Source organism: Penicillium hordei, assembly GCF_028827395.1.
Source record: "Penicillium hordei strain IBT 12815 chromosome Unknown utg000004l_segment0_segment0, whole genome shotgun sequence".
NCBI classification, from domain to species: Eukaryota; Fungi; Ascomycota; class Eurotiomycetes; order Eurotiales; family Aspergillaceae; genus Penicillium; species Penicillium hordei.
This window is the reverse complement of record NW_026623145.1, coordinates 1,511,392-1,526,833: the sequence shown is the minus strand read 5'-3', so window position 1 is coordinate 1,526,833 and position 15,442 is coordinate 1,511,392. Positions and strand designations below refer to the sequence as shown.

General features: G+C 46.1%; 3 protein-coding genes across 3 annotated transcripts; 1 reads left to right on the top strand and 2 right to left on the bottom strand.

Annotated features, from left to right (window-relative positions):
* Positions 1-3,225: 3,225 nt before the first annotated feature.
* On the top strand, positions 3,226-3,987 carry N7537_007855 (uncharacterized protein; the record flags this gene model as incomplete). Its single annotated transcript, XM_056898910.1, has 1 exon — positions 3,226-3,987. The coding sequence occupies one exon, from the start codon at positions 3,226-3,228 to the stop codon at positions 3,985-3,987; it is 762 nt and encodes a 253-aa protein (XP_056750986.1).
* Positions 3,988-4,667: 680 nt separating this feature from the next.
* On the bottom strand, positions 4,668-5,382 carry N7537_007854 (putative prefoldin subunit 1; the record flags this gene model as incomplete). Its single annotated transcript, XM_056898909.1, has 3 exons — positions 4,668-4,836; positions 5,006-5,172; positions 5,353-5,382. The coding sequence occupies 3 exons, from the start codon at positions 5,380-5,382 to the stop codon at positions 4,668-4,670; spliced, it is 366 nt and encodes a 121-aa protein (XP_056750985.1).
* Positions 5,383-6,901: 1,519 nt separating this feature from the next.
* N7537_007853 (HMG-box domain-containing protein) lies at positions 6,902-8,564 on the bottom strand (the record flags this gene model as incomplete). The annotated part of the gene is made up of 3 exons (XM_056898908.1): positions 6,902-8,224; positions 8,289-8,351; positions 8,409-8,564. The coding sequence occupies 3 exons, from the start codon at positions 8,562-8,564 to the stop codon at positions 6,902-6,904; spliced, it is 1,542 nt and encodes a 513-aa protein (XP_056750984.1).
* Between the last annotated feature and the right edge of the window lie 6,878 nt (positions 8,565-15,442).

Below are 15,442 nucleotides of genomic sequence, written 5' to 3'. Positions count from 1 at the left end.
CATGTTTATCCTTGATCTATATCCATTTCAACACACGGTAGCTCCACGGGTGGGGCTTTTTTATCCATGGATCTTAGTTGCCGCTTTTGGGGGGGAGGAATGAGGGGCAGGCTTGTATATTTCAGTCCGGGCGGCTCAGTATCATCACGTGCTACAACTATGTATCACTCGAAGTCTTGATTTAATAAATGACGTGCAATATATTCGATTGATCTGAGTACCTGGAAGATCTACAGGCTTCACGGCTCGCACACGTTGGCCGACTGCACGTTGCAAGTAGGATTGAATAGTAGAATGAGCGGGCTGGTTCAATTTAGCCTTTAGATAGAATGCATTAGGCCAATGAGCCTTAAAATTTTCAATTCGAGGTAGGGTTGGACATCTCCATATTAATACCGTAGGATGAAATGTTTCTCTTGTTCTTGAACTTGTAGCCCGCCACACATGCTGTACCTGACCTTCTTGGTAGCGTTTACAATGTGCCGAGAGGATCACGCAAAGTAAGAGACGCAAAGGTAAGAGTCTCACAGCATCCTATAGGCTTCCTCGATATTTGGCAGCGGCTGCACCAGAGCTGTTATTGGTTAGTTCGTATATATATGCATGGTTTGTTGATCCCTTGGTACAGCCCTGGTGTCGGATTAGGGCTGCTTACATAAGGACAATCGGATGCCAGTGGGGCGTGCTCAATTCTACTTGGTCAAAAAAACAGCGAGAAATGAGCCTAAACGGAAAGTTCTGAACGTGATACTATCCATGGAATATGACGATGAACCTGTGGACGAGGTCGGGTGTGCCTGTGAAATGGCCCACGGGCACCCGACTTCTTCGCCTGACTTTCTTTTTTCTTCTTTCTGCGTCACGTCATGAACACTCATATTCCACCTAGGCACACCTGGACTTCATGCATCTAGTTTCTGAAGACCAAGATCTATGTAATGTTGTACACAGCTGTTTGCGCATCTAAATCCAAAGCGAGTAAACGAAGCATCCTGACTTAACCTTAGAAGTACCAGAGCTGAAAACATGGATACTACTATTCATATACATGACCTACTAGGCATAACCTTTAGATTTGTGCCAGCCTTATACACTAACCTACGAATATAAACGCCCCAGCCCAAGCCACACCTGGAATAAACTATCCGCCTAACGGCTACAGTGGCCAAAAAAAGTATATTGTATATCAGTAGAGGGTACAACATACCCTGTCGATCCCTAATCAAGCCAGGGAACCCCTGTCATTGGGATATCAGCGGAAAACCCGAAGACTGTTATCTTGTTGCCTTATTTATTTTACACAAACATGATTGGACAAATGAGGGGCGGTTACGTAGACCGATGTGCCTTTCTGACACCTTGAAGGTATTGATTTGGACGCCACAAGATCGTAAATGATCCCAACATACTTTCCTGTTACCATTCGCCGAGGAACTGACAAAGACCTCTACATTTCTAGTTGTAATATCGTATATTTCCATGGGAAGTACGATGTACCTATGTCAAGGCTCTCATGTACCACCAGACTAACGCCATTGGCGTCATCTCCGTACTCCGGCTACATCAACGCCCGGTCTCCCCGTGTATATTAAAAATGACGTATATCTTGGCAACAATACCACTCATTTCCTGGAATGAGAACTAACGACACATAATTAGTAGAATAATGCCTAGTTGATAGTCTTGTTTATTGTGGCGACTTCGCGATACCAGCATCAAGGCATAAGCTGACCGCTATATGAACAAGAAAGATACTGTGGTGGCTGAAGTATTAATTAGAATATAACAACTTGAAAAAAAAGCTGCAGCGCCGTGCGGCAGCGCGCGGCACCCATGTTATTATGGGTATAAGGTACTCGTATACACCTCATGGTCTCCCTACAGCATCTCTTCAACCGGCCTCATAAGCCATTCGTCTGGTATAATTTCGTTTGACGTGGCTCTCACTTCCGGTTCCCAAGTCAAGATTTTCCGTTCTTTCTCCTGTCCCGGTGGGATTGTGCTGACAAAGTCCTCGAGAGAGGTTTTTGGTACAGGCAGTTCGGAGATCCCCTGTGATATCTTTCAGTGAGAAATAGGCGTTGACAGGGGAGAAATATAAGACGAGCATGGCTTACCCTCTGCATCAAAGTAGGTTGCGAAAAGGGGGCTCGTCTGAATAATATTTAGTAGAGGGGGGCCAAGATATCCGATATATTGTGCTAAAGCTAATGGAAGTACATATTAGCCATGAACACGGTCAATCGGTTCGAAGAGGTTTTTTCCTTCCAAAAGCTTGAGGGTCTGTATCATAGAACTTCAATTAATGTTTTTGCTTGCATATAACCTACGACTAAGTGCTCAACTCAACTCTCCATTACGCCAATTGACCATATATCAGCTGGGAATCCCCATGGTAGATGTCCAACCGTGCCAAGCCCACCAATACCTACCCAGCATTGTGGGCCTCACAAGATTACAATTTCTTTTTCCAATTAATAATGTATTAAACCACTATTTACAAATAACTACCATGACTATCTTAGATACATACCAATTTCTACCAGGGATGCGCAAGATCCATTGATAGTGGAAGAGAAGTGCCATATATTGCTGGTCTGTTAAGTATCCAGCAGCCTCGACCATGTTAGACAGAAGCAGGCGTGTCAGTCTCCACCAATAATCAGCATCAGGCTCTCGTGAGGGCGAGGTCCATGAAGCCCGAAAGGGACAGCATATTTCCACAATGAATATATTTGGACTACATCCCTTCTAAATAACCTTCATAATTGCTACTTTGCTGATCTCGTCAGTCATTGAATTGGCTTTTGTTTGAATTGAATCATGGCTGAAGTGACAAGACCACCCACCAAGGCATGGGCAACTCTATCTCCATGGCTGCCCTGGCCGCAACGAGGTAGATTGGTGCATCGAAAAGTCACAGCAGCGAACCACCTGGGCAATGTTTCGGGAAATCGGGAATCTAGCCCTCAACTCAGGTATCTATAATCGGGGTTGCTACCTGTAGCCCGTGGACGACTTCGGGTACTAACTTGCATGAATCGTGACTTAGAACTTCTAAATCCGATTAAGTCCGAAGTGAGATGCATTCTAAACTCCGTTAACACCTATTCTTTGCTTGTGATATTTGATATCAGGTATTAACTGACCATCCATTGCCTTCCCATCAACATCGACAAATACATTACAACATTTTTCATCCCTTCAAATACAAACATTCCCACAATGGCCGCCGTCACTAAGCCCTTGGTTCTGATCACCGGTGCAAACCAGGGACTGGGATTCGCGACAGCACAACAGCTTGCCAGCACTAGCCAATATAATCTTCTTATTGCCGCCCGCTCCCAGGAAAAAGCCGAAGGCGCAGTCAAGCAACTAAAAGGGTCTGGCACTAATGGCTCTTTGACGCCTATTGCTATCGATCTTGACCAAGACGAATCCATCACTGCAGCAGCCAAGTTCGTTGAAGAGCGTTTCGGATCGCTGGATATCCTCATCAATAACGCTGGCATCAACAGATCGTCCGACCCAAATGCTACTCTACGCGAGAGCTACCGAGCTGTGTTTGAAACAAATGTTTTCGGCGTGGCAGTGATGACAGCAACTTTCCTACCACTCCTGCGCGCATCGAAGTACCATGACCGACGTATTGTCAACGTGACGAGCGGCCTGGGCCAAATTGGCATCGCGTACTCGCCAACTTCAGAGTATAGTGCTAAGATGTGGGAGCTGCCCGTCTACCGCAGTAGCAAGTCTGCGATCAATATGATTAGTGCTGTTGATGCTGTTAGTCTCGAGAAGGAGAACATTCTCGCTGTTCTAGCTGCCCCAGGCTTCTGTCGTACCAACTTTGGAGGTGGTCAGGGCGTCAAATCAGCAGAGGAGGGGGCTCGGCCCATTGTGCGGGCTGCTACAGAGGGTTCGCCAAAAGAACTATTTGGAAAGCTTGTGGACGACGAGAACACGCTGGTCGAGTTCGGCTGGTAGATTAAGTAAAGTTGGCCTTCGCATTTAAGGACCCTTGCATCGTTGATAATGTCAGCTGCAACACGATAAGCTACTGCTGGCCCCACAATGTGCCTTTTGAGGTGCAACTAGTACAACAAACATATAACATTTGGGGTGTCTACGTATTTCTCTTGATAGCCCTCGCTAGATGGCCGAAGATCAATCAATTCGTAAAATCCGATTCAGGCAATGACGATGAATTCACAGAAGATAGAGAGGGTATATGCAAAGAGATTATCATGGCACACTCTTTTCCTCGCTTGGTTCATCCAAGAAAGATATTTTTGTAAACAATAACTCCTGGGTATCTAAGTCACCAGCCTGCAACCCAAGTATGTATAGTCGCCAGAATGTAGCCATGCCAGCCGGGCATAGAAGGGATGTGTATATCTCCTGCATCTTCTCAGACATAGTGTATTATATTCACTCGTCAGCCTTGAGATGACGATATCTTCAACCCATCCACCTGTGTCGCAGGTCCACCCGGAAGGAAAAGACAGAGCAGAATCAGCCTTGTCTTTCCTTCCCATTAAGATTCGCATTTGTGAGAACTGCTGAACCTTTGGTATAAAGATACAACAATCAAGGATACCCGCCACATGGGAGCGCATCGTGTTCGCGTCTTGCTCTCGTCTCATATTCCTATTTCAACATTTTGTTCACGACCTCCCACCAGACTTGAGAATCTGCTCAAGGTTCTCTCGACTCTTTTGGTTTGTCGTCTCGTGATATTGCAGCTTTTTCTCGAGGTTGGAGATCTCCGCGGTGGCCTCACCGCTCTCGCGCGTAAGGCGCTTGTTGACTGTGTCAACGGGAACGTTGACGAACCTGGAACAGGGTGGTAAGTCAGTCTCAGTTTCATGAAAAATGGGCCCAATGAGAAATTTCCCCGATTGTCTCACTGTTTCGGAGCCGCAAAATTGAGAACAGGAGAAATGAAATGAGATAACTAAGAAACAAAAAGACTAGACAGGAAGAGAAAAAAGAAAATGCTCACATTTTTCCGACGCCCTCGTAAACTTTCGTCTCAGAAGGCAACTCAGACAACTCCTTCGATGTAAGCTGCAGCATGCGGATATCGCGCTGCTTGGCTGTCATATGAGCCTTGGTGATACTGATCTGCTGCTGCGAGGCTATCGCACGGGTCTCAATCTCCTGGAGGAGCTGTAGTGGATAAAACCATTAGCATTTGCACACCTTTATTGAAAATGACATCCCGAATCAGAAACCAGAGAGAGACAAGAGGGCTGAGTGAGACCGAATTGACTTGGCACACCACTTCCCCTGGTCATCTGCTCGCAGTATCCGACCCAAAGATGTAAATCTATCCAGTATGAGACATACCTTTTGAAGAGCTTCGTTGGGAATCGACATCTTGGCTGTGGATGTTGTCTTCGGAGCTTGAATGTGGTTGAGGGGTAGGAGGGGTGCGGAGGAACGGGCGGAAGTGAAATTGTTTTGTTGTCGTGGACTCCGGTTTAGTTATTTGTTTTTCTTCCTGGAGTAAATCTGTATTGACCAATTTGGGGTTTATTGAAGCTGTCTCGCACGGGTGTCTCTGTGCAATGTCTTGATCAACAGAATTAATTCGACTTGCTCGGCGAGGCCTTTGGGGTCAGGGCGGTGGGCAGGCGGGGCGGTGGAGTATTGCCTGACTTAGGGCTCGGGGTACAGGAGAGGTATACGGGGTATGTGTCTAGTCCCAGAGAAAAGGCATGGAGTTTGTGTTGGGGAACGCAGGTGCATGTATTTGTCTCTGCTCTGTGTCTCTTTTATTGAGAGGATCTAACCAGATTGGATCAAGATTGACATCAGCCATTCACACCGTATGTACTTTTGTCTAGGAAGGGCGAGCTTAACAGGCGCTCACTGCTGTCCAGGGCTCCTTGAGAAAGAAAAGAAAATAATAAACAGATATTGCAGTGTTTAAAGTCATTTGGTAGAGGAATATATAGGTACTCTCTAGCAGAGAGGGCATAAACCCGTACAAATTTTGTGGGTATCAGCCTTATACAACAGATGTCTTGGGCTTGAATGGCTTCACCCAAAGTAGACAATCCCAACTCAAGCCTTCATGCGTAAAGTCATCCAATATTTATTTTATAAATGGGTAGACAAGTTCAGAAAATATGGCTAACCCACAAAAATGTTGGAAAGAACAGGGCCATATTGCCCTATTGGGGGCCATCTAGGATATGGAAAGCGCGCGCGAATCTCTTAAGTAGCGATGTGATAGAGTGTGATAGAAAATAATAATAATAGAAGAGTATTTGACGTAATACCACGATATCCGAGGTTTTGTTGGGAGGGGTGTCACTGCCGTTTACAGCATAGAGTAGGCGCTGATGATTGAGATTGAGAAGGTCCGTGTGTATGCTAAGCTTGAGATTGGTGATAATACCCGGGGAAATACCACCCTTTACCTGGTAATATTTAATGGGGGTTGAGATACGGAGTAGGGAAAATTGGAATGGATATTTGAGTAGGTAAAATCAACGCGCATTAAAAAGATCACAATCCCCTCCAGTGCATAATTCCTTCGGCGTGAAAATGACAGAAATCTAAAGACCCTAAGTACCGAATGGATTTCCAGGCAGGTCCGAAAATCAAATGAAAATAAGACAAAAACCAGATTTGACTGGTCTGACAGTATGAAAAGTAAAAGACCGGACCAAGGAGATCATTCCTGGACGCCATACGCCCCAAGCCTGAACTCCGTTTCCCACTGAGCTTTTCCTTTTGGAAAGCCCATCGGCGTGGCCAACTTCTTGCTCACGTTCTCATTCAGGAGTACAGCATCAAGAATTTGGTCAGCCCAGATTTTCAATAACACAGTAGACTTATGAAAGGCCCTTCAGATAGCCATGGGCATTGTTTGATTCTCTGCCAACGCTTAGTAGCCGTTGGGGTTGGGCTCAGGGGAGCACCACAACTCGAACTCAGCACCAGTAGAATCAGCCATACTTTCATGGCGAGGCATATCCCATGAGGAATCCCGACCCTCGAGGCTCTGCATGCTGGGGAGGTAGGCAGAGGTCATGCTAGGGTGAGCATATGAAACGGTGCTGGGAGACATGGATGGCCCCGATGAGGCTACGTAAAATCCCGGTTGAGTCTCGTCGGCCCAAGTAGAGTATGAGCCAGGAGTGATGGAATAGGAAGGACCGGCCATGCCAACTCCAGCAGACTCGCCGCCGTTGCTAAGAAGTCTGGGATCCATGTCGTGCATGGGGAGACCGTGCGATGGGTGGGTAAGCTGAGGCTGAAGCAGCTCGTGGTGGGCAGCACCAGGGAGTCCAGCGAGGGAAGAGCCATATCCCATATCATGCTGGTTTGGGCTGGTGGAGCGGTAGAGGTCTGCACCGTAGGATTCGGAGCTCTGGAGAGAGCTGGGTTGTATCACTGGGAGACCACTGGGGTGGCTTGTGTTTTGCCAGGAGGAGTGAATATATCCGGGTGTCATCATGGAGTCAGGTCCAAATGGCGAGGAATCCCGACTACTGTCGTAGTAGGGCTCTTCGAAGCTTTGGGATCGCGAGTGGGCGTAGGAAGACCCACGGTATGTAGTCGATCCAAGATCACTTTCCATGTCAGAAAAGCCCCCTTCATCGCCGGTAGGTCCTGGTGTAAAGACAGGAGAACCGCTATCGCGTCGGCTGGTAGTGGTTGCGTTTTTGTTGGGCGAGAACTTGTAGTCTGGGTGTGTAGCGGCATGGTTGTCACGTTCGAGCTTCGCCAGATCTTCGTATTTTCGGCGAATCTCAATGGGCTCTAGCTTCCAGCCCTGGCCCGCGACCTTTGAGACAATTTGATGGTTGTTCGCGCCAACTAGTTTCTTGGTGCGCTCTGCGTATGCAGACCGGTAAAGCATGAAGGAATTCATGGGTCGAGAGATCTTCCCATTCTTCTTGCGGACCTCGTCCTGTCTCTCAAGAGCAGATCGAGCCACCCAGGCGTCCATGTCTTTGATAGGAGTAGTGTGAAAAGATTCGGTAAGTTGACTGATTGGTCCATCGAGCTTGATACCTGGATCGGAGAGTTCTCTCCGGGCACGATTGCGTCGCTGTTTAGTTGCCCTGGCTGGTGCTTTGCCACGATTATGCGGGGACTGTGACCAAGGTGGGGAAGGTGTCATCATGGTAGGTGAGCCCATTGGGATAAGATCCTCATCAGATCCCGGAGGAGGTGTGGTGACCCGGGGACCGGACATCATGATCTGATTTAAGTATCCTGGTCAGTTTTACACGCGGGTCAATGGCCAGCATGGGAGTCAAACTTACTGATTGAGGAGGCATGTTCTGAGAAAAGCCGGGGGCGTTGTAGAATGGAGGAGAACCGTAGTGCTGAGATGGTTAGCATTGTTATCTTACCAGGCAACCGCCAGAAGATAAGAGACTCACCATTTCTTGCTGGCGAGTGCTGATTTCCTCATCAGACATTGCCATGTTATCGTACGCAGGTCGATACACTCCAGGGCCTCCGAACTCTTCGGGCAAGGGATGTCCGTCTGTAGACTGGGGAGGTGTAGGAGGAATGGGTGTTGCCACAAAAGTCATTGTTATGATCTTTCAGGTCCTGGGAGACAGGATCAAAAGATATGGTGATACTGGTTCAATCGCCAGGAAACTTGTCCAGCGATAGCAAAGAAGAGAAAGAGAATTTCCAGAAAGAGGAAAGAAGTGGAAGAGCGGTAGAATAAAGATATTCTCTGTCGTCCTACACAGATGGTGGGTTTGTCTTGCAGTTGAGCTCCCCTGAAAGAGAGGTCTCAAACACGGCTGCAGATGAATCTGCCAGGTGAGACAAACACTGCAACAATCCAATTGGATGAAGTGTGAATGTATGAATACAATTATGAAAGTAACTAAGTATGAAGATATGGAGATATGGAGATCAAGTGGATAAGTGGATTCCAGTTCAAAGGATTTGAGAGACAAAAAAGCCAAAGACTTAAAGAATTGAAGATTGAAAGATGGGCGGATCTCTCTTAATAAATAGAGTCGACAAGAGAGGAGAATGACGATGGGCAAACAGTCAGAGGCTGAGACTGACCCAAGAAGAAGGCCTGGAATACAATACGCATGGCGTTGATCTATTTCTCTTTGGTTTAGTGTGTTTTTTTTGGAAAAAAAGAATTATATTAATTATATTATATTATATTTTATTTCATTATATTATATTGTATTAATTTTATTATTTTATTATTTAATTTTAGCGTTTATTTTATATAGTTTTATATTATTTTTATTATTATTACTATTATTATTATTTCTTTATTTCGTTTTATGTATTTCCTTTTCTTTTCTACTTTAAATCTAGTAGAGGCGTTCACAGCATATTATTTCCCTTATTAGTCCTAGTCCAGATCATCATCCATCTACTATTGGCTTGATATGTGCTATTTTCTATTAGATTTCCATTCAACAACTATATTAGTTTGCTTGAGCATGCCATATATGTCACACCCTTCAACTATCCCAGCCATATCTCAAACATTCTAGTCTTTGTGCCAAATTTGGAGAACTACAAATAGCATAGAGAGAAAGAGAAAGGTTCGGAAGATTGACCATGCACCGAATAACCCCGGCAAGAAGAGTCCACGGCGGATCCAGTATGGAGCCATTGCACTAGAAGGGCAGACCATGGACCTGTAGGAGCTTTCCAACGCCCGATCCCCGGGGATATAATAGGCCAGATTCAATGGCAAATGGAAAGTAGACATCTAGAGCCGGGGTAAGAGGGGCTTAGATTTTAGGTGCTTGGGAAATGTCAGAGTGTGATCTTAGCTTAGATGCAGGGTCGTTGGGATATTTTCTTTTCTTTTCTTTTAATATTTCTTTTTTAATATTTTCTATCCGGACTACACCTTGGCACTTTGACCTTTGGAGAAAAAAAAGCAATCACGAAGAGGCGTATCTCTGATGCAAGTATCCAGAAAGATGATATCTTGGAGACAAACTGGAAAATGAAGCACCAAAATCATGAGCTCGTTGCTATTAATCGCAGTATACGTGATACTGTCTAACACCCTCAAATGAAGACGTGTAGGTAATTTAGCAGAGTAAAGCTAAGCCTGTAAGCAATGATAAGGATCACGACAATACCAGTAAACTCCACTGGTCAGTACATCGATTAGCTCGTCTACTTCTACCGAGTCTAGAGAGGCATATCGGGCGATAAAACCATTCCCCTCAAATTCCCCAGATGGCCGCTCAGATTATCAACCATGGATTGCTACACAGAAAGAGGCAACCGTCTACATATTTGGTTCGTACTGTTAGTTCGTACTGTTAGTTCCACGGACTCGGGGACTCGGGGATATTTTTTTCCCTTTTTCCTACCGTTAATATTAATGTCAGGCGAGGTCCGAGCTTCGGGCTCTCGTCCTATCGCGGCTGTAGTGGAGTAATGTGGATCCCTCGATCGACGGTTGACATTCTAAGGAAATCGATATCGTGACCTGGGCAGAAGATCGGCTCCGAGTCCAGATTGCTATAATTGATCCTGATTGGTTGGTTTTTGCCGGGGGGAGGTATCCGCCAAGGCCCGAGCCAATTGGTTGAATCAAGTCTTGGCACTAAACAGCCTTGCCCTCACTTCTCGAATTTCCCTTTTGTGGATACTAGTACGGTACCCCCGCGTGTGTCATTTCATATAGATCTTACTAGATTGGTCCTGCGGACTTTAATTTGCACGGCAATGCCGATCTATAATTTGTAATCCTTCATGTCGGATTTCGGCCTGGGTTATCTCCAGGGCTATCGGTGAAGGTTAAATCCATCTAACGCCACGGGGAAGTCATGAACCCATTGAACTCAACATCCCTGGAAGATCTCCCCGACCAAAACATCCTCGTTACTCCAGACATGCATGGCGGTTCGCGCTTACTCGGGGACATACCTATTACCGGATGGAGGCTAGTAGATGCAGCCTGTGGACATTGCTTTGACGGTGGCTCTCACCAGACTTCAGGATAGGTTACTGGCTACTAGCATGTATCCCAGATTGGATGTGGCTTTTTTTCTTTTCCTTTCTTTTTTTTTTTTTGTGCAATGTACGGTGAGAAACCAACCATACCCTGCAGTTTCTTTAGAAGGGATTATCATTCCCCATGGACTGGCTCATGGGCTGTTGGGATGTTGGACGCAGGAACCAGCCACGTTATTGCATGGCTATCGTCGCATGGAAGGCTTGGCCATGCATGTTTTTTCTTTGTTTGACCCTGTCGGGCACTCGAAAACCACCTAGACGGACGCAGAACGTCAATCAATTGCTCGAATGGTGGAGACCATGCAGATGCCATGTTTGATCTACCAACTGTTGGAAGGCTGTGAGACCTGCGCTGCATGTCCATGTGGTTTACCCCTCGCTCAAAGAAGGTGGGGAGTTGACACAAGCCTGCGCTTTGAGCTTATCTCTTACTTTTACTTTTTCTGTTTTATTTCAAGGTGGCCCTGTCCGGTATCCAGTAAGCATCTTATTCGTCCTGGTCCATATGTCTGGATGTTATGGGGCTGAGCCAACTCGGATCTCCACGTGCGTTGAATGATTAAAGCGATCAAAGAAATAATATTGAGAAGGCGAGAAAGCTCTTTCCGCCGATTCGGGGGAATGGCATCGAGAACGAACTGGCCAAATTCAGCTGGTAGTGCTTCGTATACGGATCCCATTCGATAGTCGGAATCCCTCCCCGGTGGCTTGTCCTTGAAATTCTATAGTTGGTACCCCATATCAGACCTTTAGCCTTGATGCACGTGCATATCCTCGAATTCCAAATCCTGGGATCAAAATTGAGGGATCAATAAAATACTCTCCGCCGTAACGGAGGAAACAGCGGGACCAATAGGCAACGGCCCTTACCAGAGTCCCCAACTTCCAAATCCCGTTCCCAAAATATGACGTTCACAAAAGGCGCTTGGACCTCCGAGCCACTGCTGCAAGTGGTTGTGCATTCACGAACTATCCTCTAATAAGTATGAACCGGATTGACAGCCAGGATCACTCCATTCAAGTCTCCACTGATTCCCTTCGAAGACCTTCTAGAAGGCCAACGTCGTTACAGAAGAGGATAAGCTCCAACTCTAACCTCCAGTTAGTCACAGTTCAGTCTGCTGACTCGACTATTTTGGGAATGCACGAAAATGTATAGATCTCCGTGGTCTCCCTGTTTCATATCGACCCTTCTCATTCACCCCCTGATCCCTTGTTCAAGTGTTTCGGGTGTTTCTAAAGATATCTTCGTTTCAAGTTATTCCTATCGTGTTCATTGTTGGTGCTATTTTTGTGGTAACAGCATTAGAGAAAGAGAAAAATGGTCGGGTGCACTAACCCATATCATGGGGAAGAAGATCTACATTTGATATGGAGTAATGAAGATCAGCATAAAAGAAGGGTGAAGGGACTGAGACTGGATTAAGCAACCTTGTTACTCAAATTGTCATCCGACATGGATGTCCCCGATGCCCCGATACCATGAACCCTGCCCCCCGTAGTCCCTCATAGTCCTAGGCCGTTTGCACCGAGATTGCCATGGCCGAATATGGTTGTCGCCGCTGTTATCTTGCTATCTGCTTGGCTTTACCTAACAGAATAGACGACTGTGAAAGAATGTTTAAATCTGTGTATTTAATTTCGAGCCTAGCTGCTTTCGATCATCGCCACGAACGCCATCTTGTTCAAGAGGTTCATCCAACTCCATTGCAAGTGCATCCACTCGAATTCATAGTCCATGGCTTGTGATCAGGCCCATCGGGGAGAAGGGCGGGGAGATGTTATGCCGGCCTTAGATCTCGCCGGGATTAACGAAGAACGAAGAGCGAAGAACAGAAAGTACGGAATTGGCGAACCATAAATCACGCGCGAAGGGTGGATCGCCATTCGACGTTTGTTGTAGTCTTCGAGTCCCGTCCCATAAAGCCGAACTCTATCTTATCAAACCCTATCCACTAGGAAAAAAAACCCCCCTGGAACTGTAGTCAAGCGACGAACTGACATGGTGAGATCAGATCTTGTGTTCCCAATTCCCAGACCGCCACGAGGAATCTCCTGTACGACCTTGGAAAAGCGGCTAGATTTCATTTGTCAGTTGGTATTTACCAGGGTCTAATGCGCTTGATACTCAAAAAGGAGAATGAACTGCCTGCAATAACCTGCAGGCCTCAGCCATAATAAATCGGTGCTCTCAACCAACAGTTGGATTTCCTCTCGATTGGTTCAAAGACTGACATCGTTGACAGTTTATGTGCCAGAATATGCCAAACTGGCGCACGGGCGCCAAATTTATGTAAATTTAGTCTATGAGCTGGCGTACTTCTTACTCTGTAAATGTCTATCTTTTGTCCTTGCGCCATTTTCGTGCTGTTGCACTTAACCTGTTGTGGTTAATATACGGGATATAAAGAACAAGTTAAGTTATCACGTTTATCCTTTACCGCAGACATTGAATACACATGTCTTCGTTTCTTTCCCTCTCTCTTCCCTCTCTCTCTCTTTCCTTTTTCTTTTTCTTTTTCTTTTGCTGATTCTCACTAGCTTTGCATAGTGCCAGTAACGGACGTCGATCTTCGTATGGATAATTTGGGGAATAGACTTTCCTCTCAACCCCTCAGATGTGGAAAGTTGATATATGCGATTTGCCTATCATGACTTTTAACACCCGACGACTCATTCTTCGGAGGCCGTAATCTCCGAAGCGCGAAGTGCTGCTCATGTTCCTTATTATTAATTAACTACGGAGTAGTATAGACTGATATTAGCACGTATTATCCAAGATTGGTCATGATGGAGCCGGGTTTCCTACAGGGAGTGTGAACCACGAGATATGAGAGAGGGAGATGTTGGAGATACTAGATTTGGATTCTCGGGCTCTGAGTTCTCTTCACTCTCTTCTCCATGGTCAATACACAGTTTTTCACCCTCGGAATTACCTGGAATCAATAATTACACCCTAATAGTCAAATGTGAGGGCAAAGAGACCTGTCAAAGATGGATTCTCGGGTCCGACATTCTGTTTTCTTTTCTTTTCTTTTCTTTTTTTTTTTTCTTATTCTCCATGGCCAATATACAGTTTCCCAGCCTTAGAATTACCCGAAATCAACAATTACAACCTAATGGCCAGACGCCATCGGTTGAAGCAAATCCCGAGCCAGTACTAATCCAATATACTATAGCCTACGGGGTACTGAACCCTACATATATGTACCCGAGACCATACCAATCTAGGAAGCACTCCACACAGTCTAACCCTTGTCAACTTGGCTTTCAGTCACCTGCTCAGAGATCGGCGGATTTTACTTATCTCCGGACCCTCTCCAACCTTACAATGTACGTTGTCTCGATATGAAGATCGACGAGGGGGATTACTTCATTCGTTCAAATAACGGTAGGTCAGAGCTTTAGGGTTCACTGGAAGTTCAATTCCATGACTCGAACGAATCGGAGATCGGTGGGGATAGGTTCGAGAGGGCAAGGCCGGGCAAGGCAAGGCCAGGCGAGGGCAGGCGAGGGCAGGCGAGGCAAGGGCAAGAAGGGAGACGGAGACTAAAGTTTTCGCGCGTATGTGATAGTCACTCTTTCCGTTACATCCAACGGCGCCTTGATTACCTATGTTGTAGCGTAGTTTATTACCTAGGTACTCCACCTTCGCGGATATCGGTGCACTATACGGGAGTAAGTGGATCAGCTACGCGGCATTTCGGCTATGTCCGGACTGAGTTGGGTACCTTTGGGGTTTCCGAGAAACGGCACAAAACCAACACAGGATACGAGAAGTCGTATACGTGCCAAGGGAAATTAATGGCTGCCTCGCGAAACATCCTGGTCGATATCCAAATGGAAACGGGACGATCTTCAATTTGTAGAACGGGGTTGGTTTCCTCTGGATTGAGGATAGAACTAGGTGATTCTCGGCTAAAGATGCAGAGAGTTGGGTCTTGAAGCAGTGACCAGTGCTTGGCATAGTGTCTATGCTTGATTTATGATCTCTCGTATGTATATTGTACTCCGTAGATATTGTACCTGATCGCATACGGTGGAGTTCTCGGCACTTCAAAGGGATCCCCCCAAAATGCAATTGTCTTTCCTTTCTTGTCAGGATTAGCTTAGAGCTTAATGGATGAATAGTCGCCAATCGCCACCCGTGTCTGAGACTAAAAATTGACTTGACAAATACTTCCCAAAGACGGGAAACTCCTAGACTTTCCCTTCCCACGTCATATTTCATAGTCATGAACGTCTATATTCCTAGACCCATAACCCTCTACCAGTTTCCCGCATCTCCATAGCTATAATATATTAAATAATGTGTATAACAGTCGCAGTCCGCCAAAAGCGTGGGAGCCGGGAGGACCCCACGAGTGGCCGGCCAGGCTCTGGGACTCCACTTGTATTTTCCCATACATTTCTGAGATATGAGCTGCATAAGTGGAGATGATCG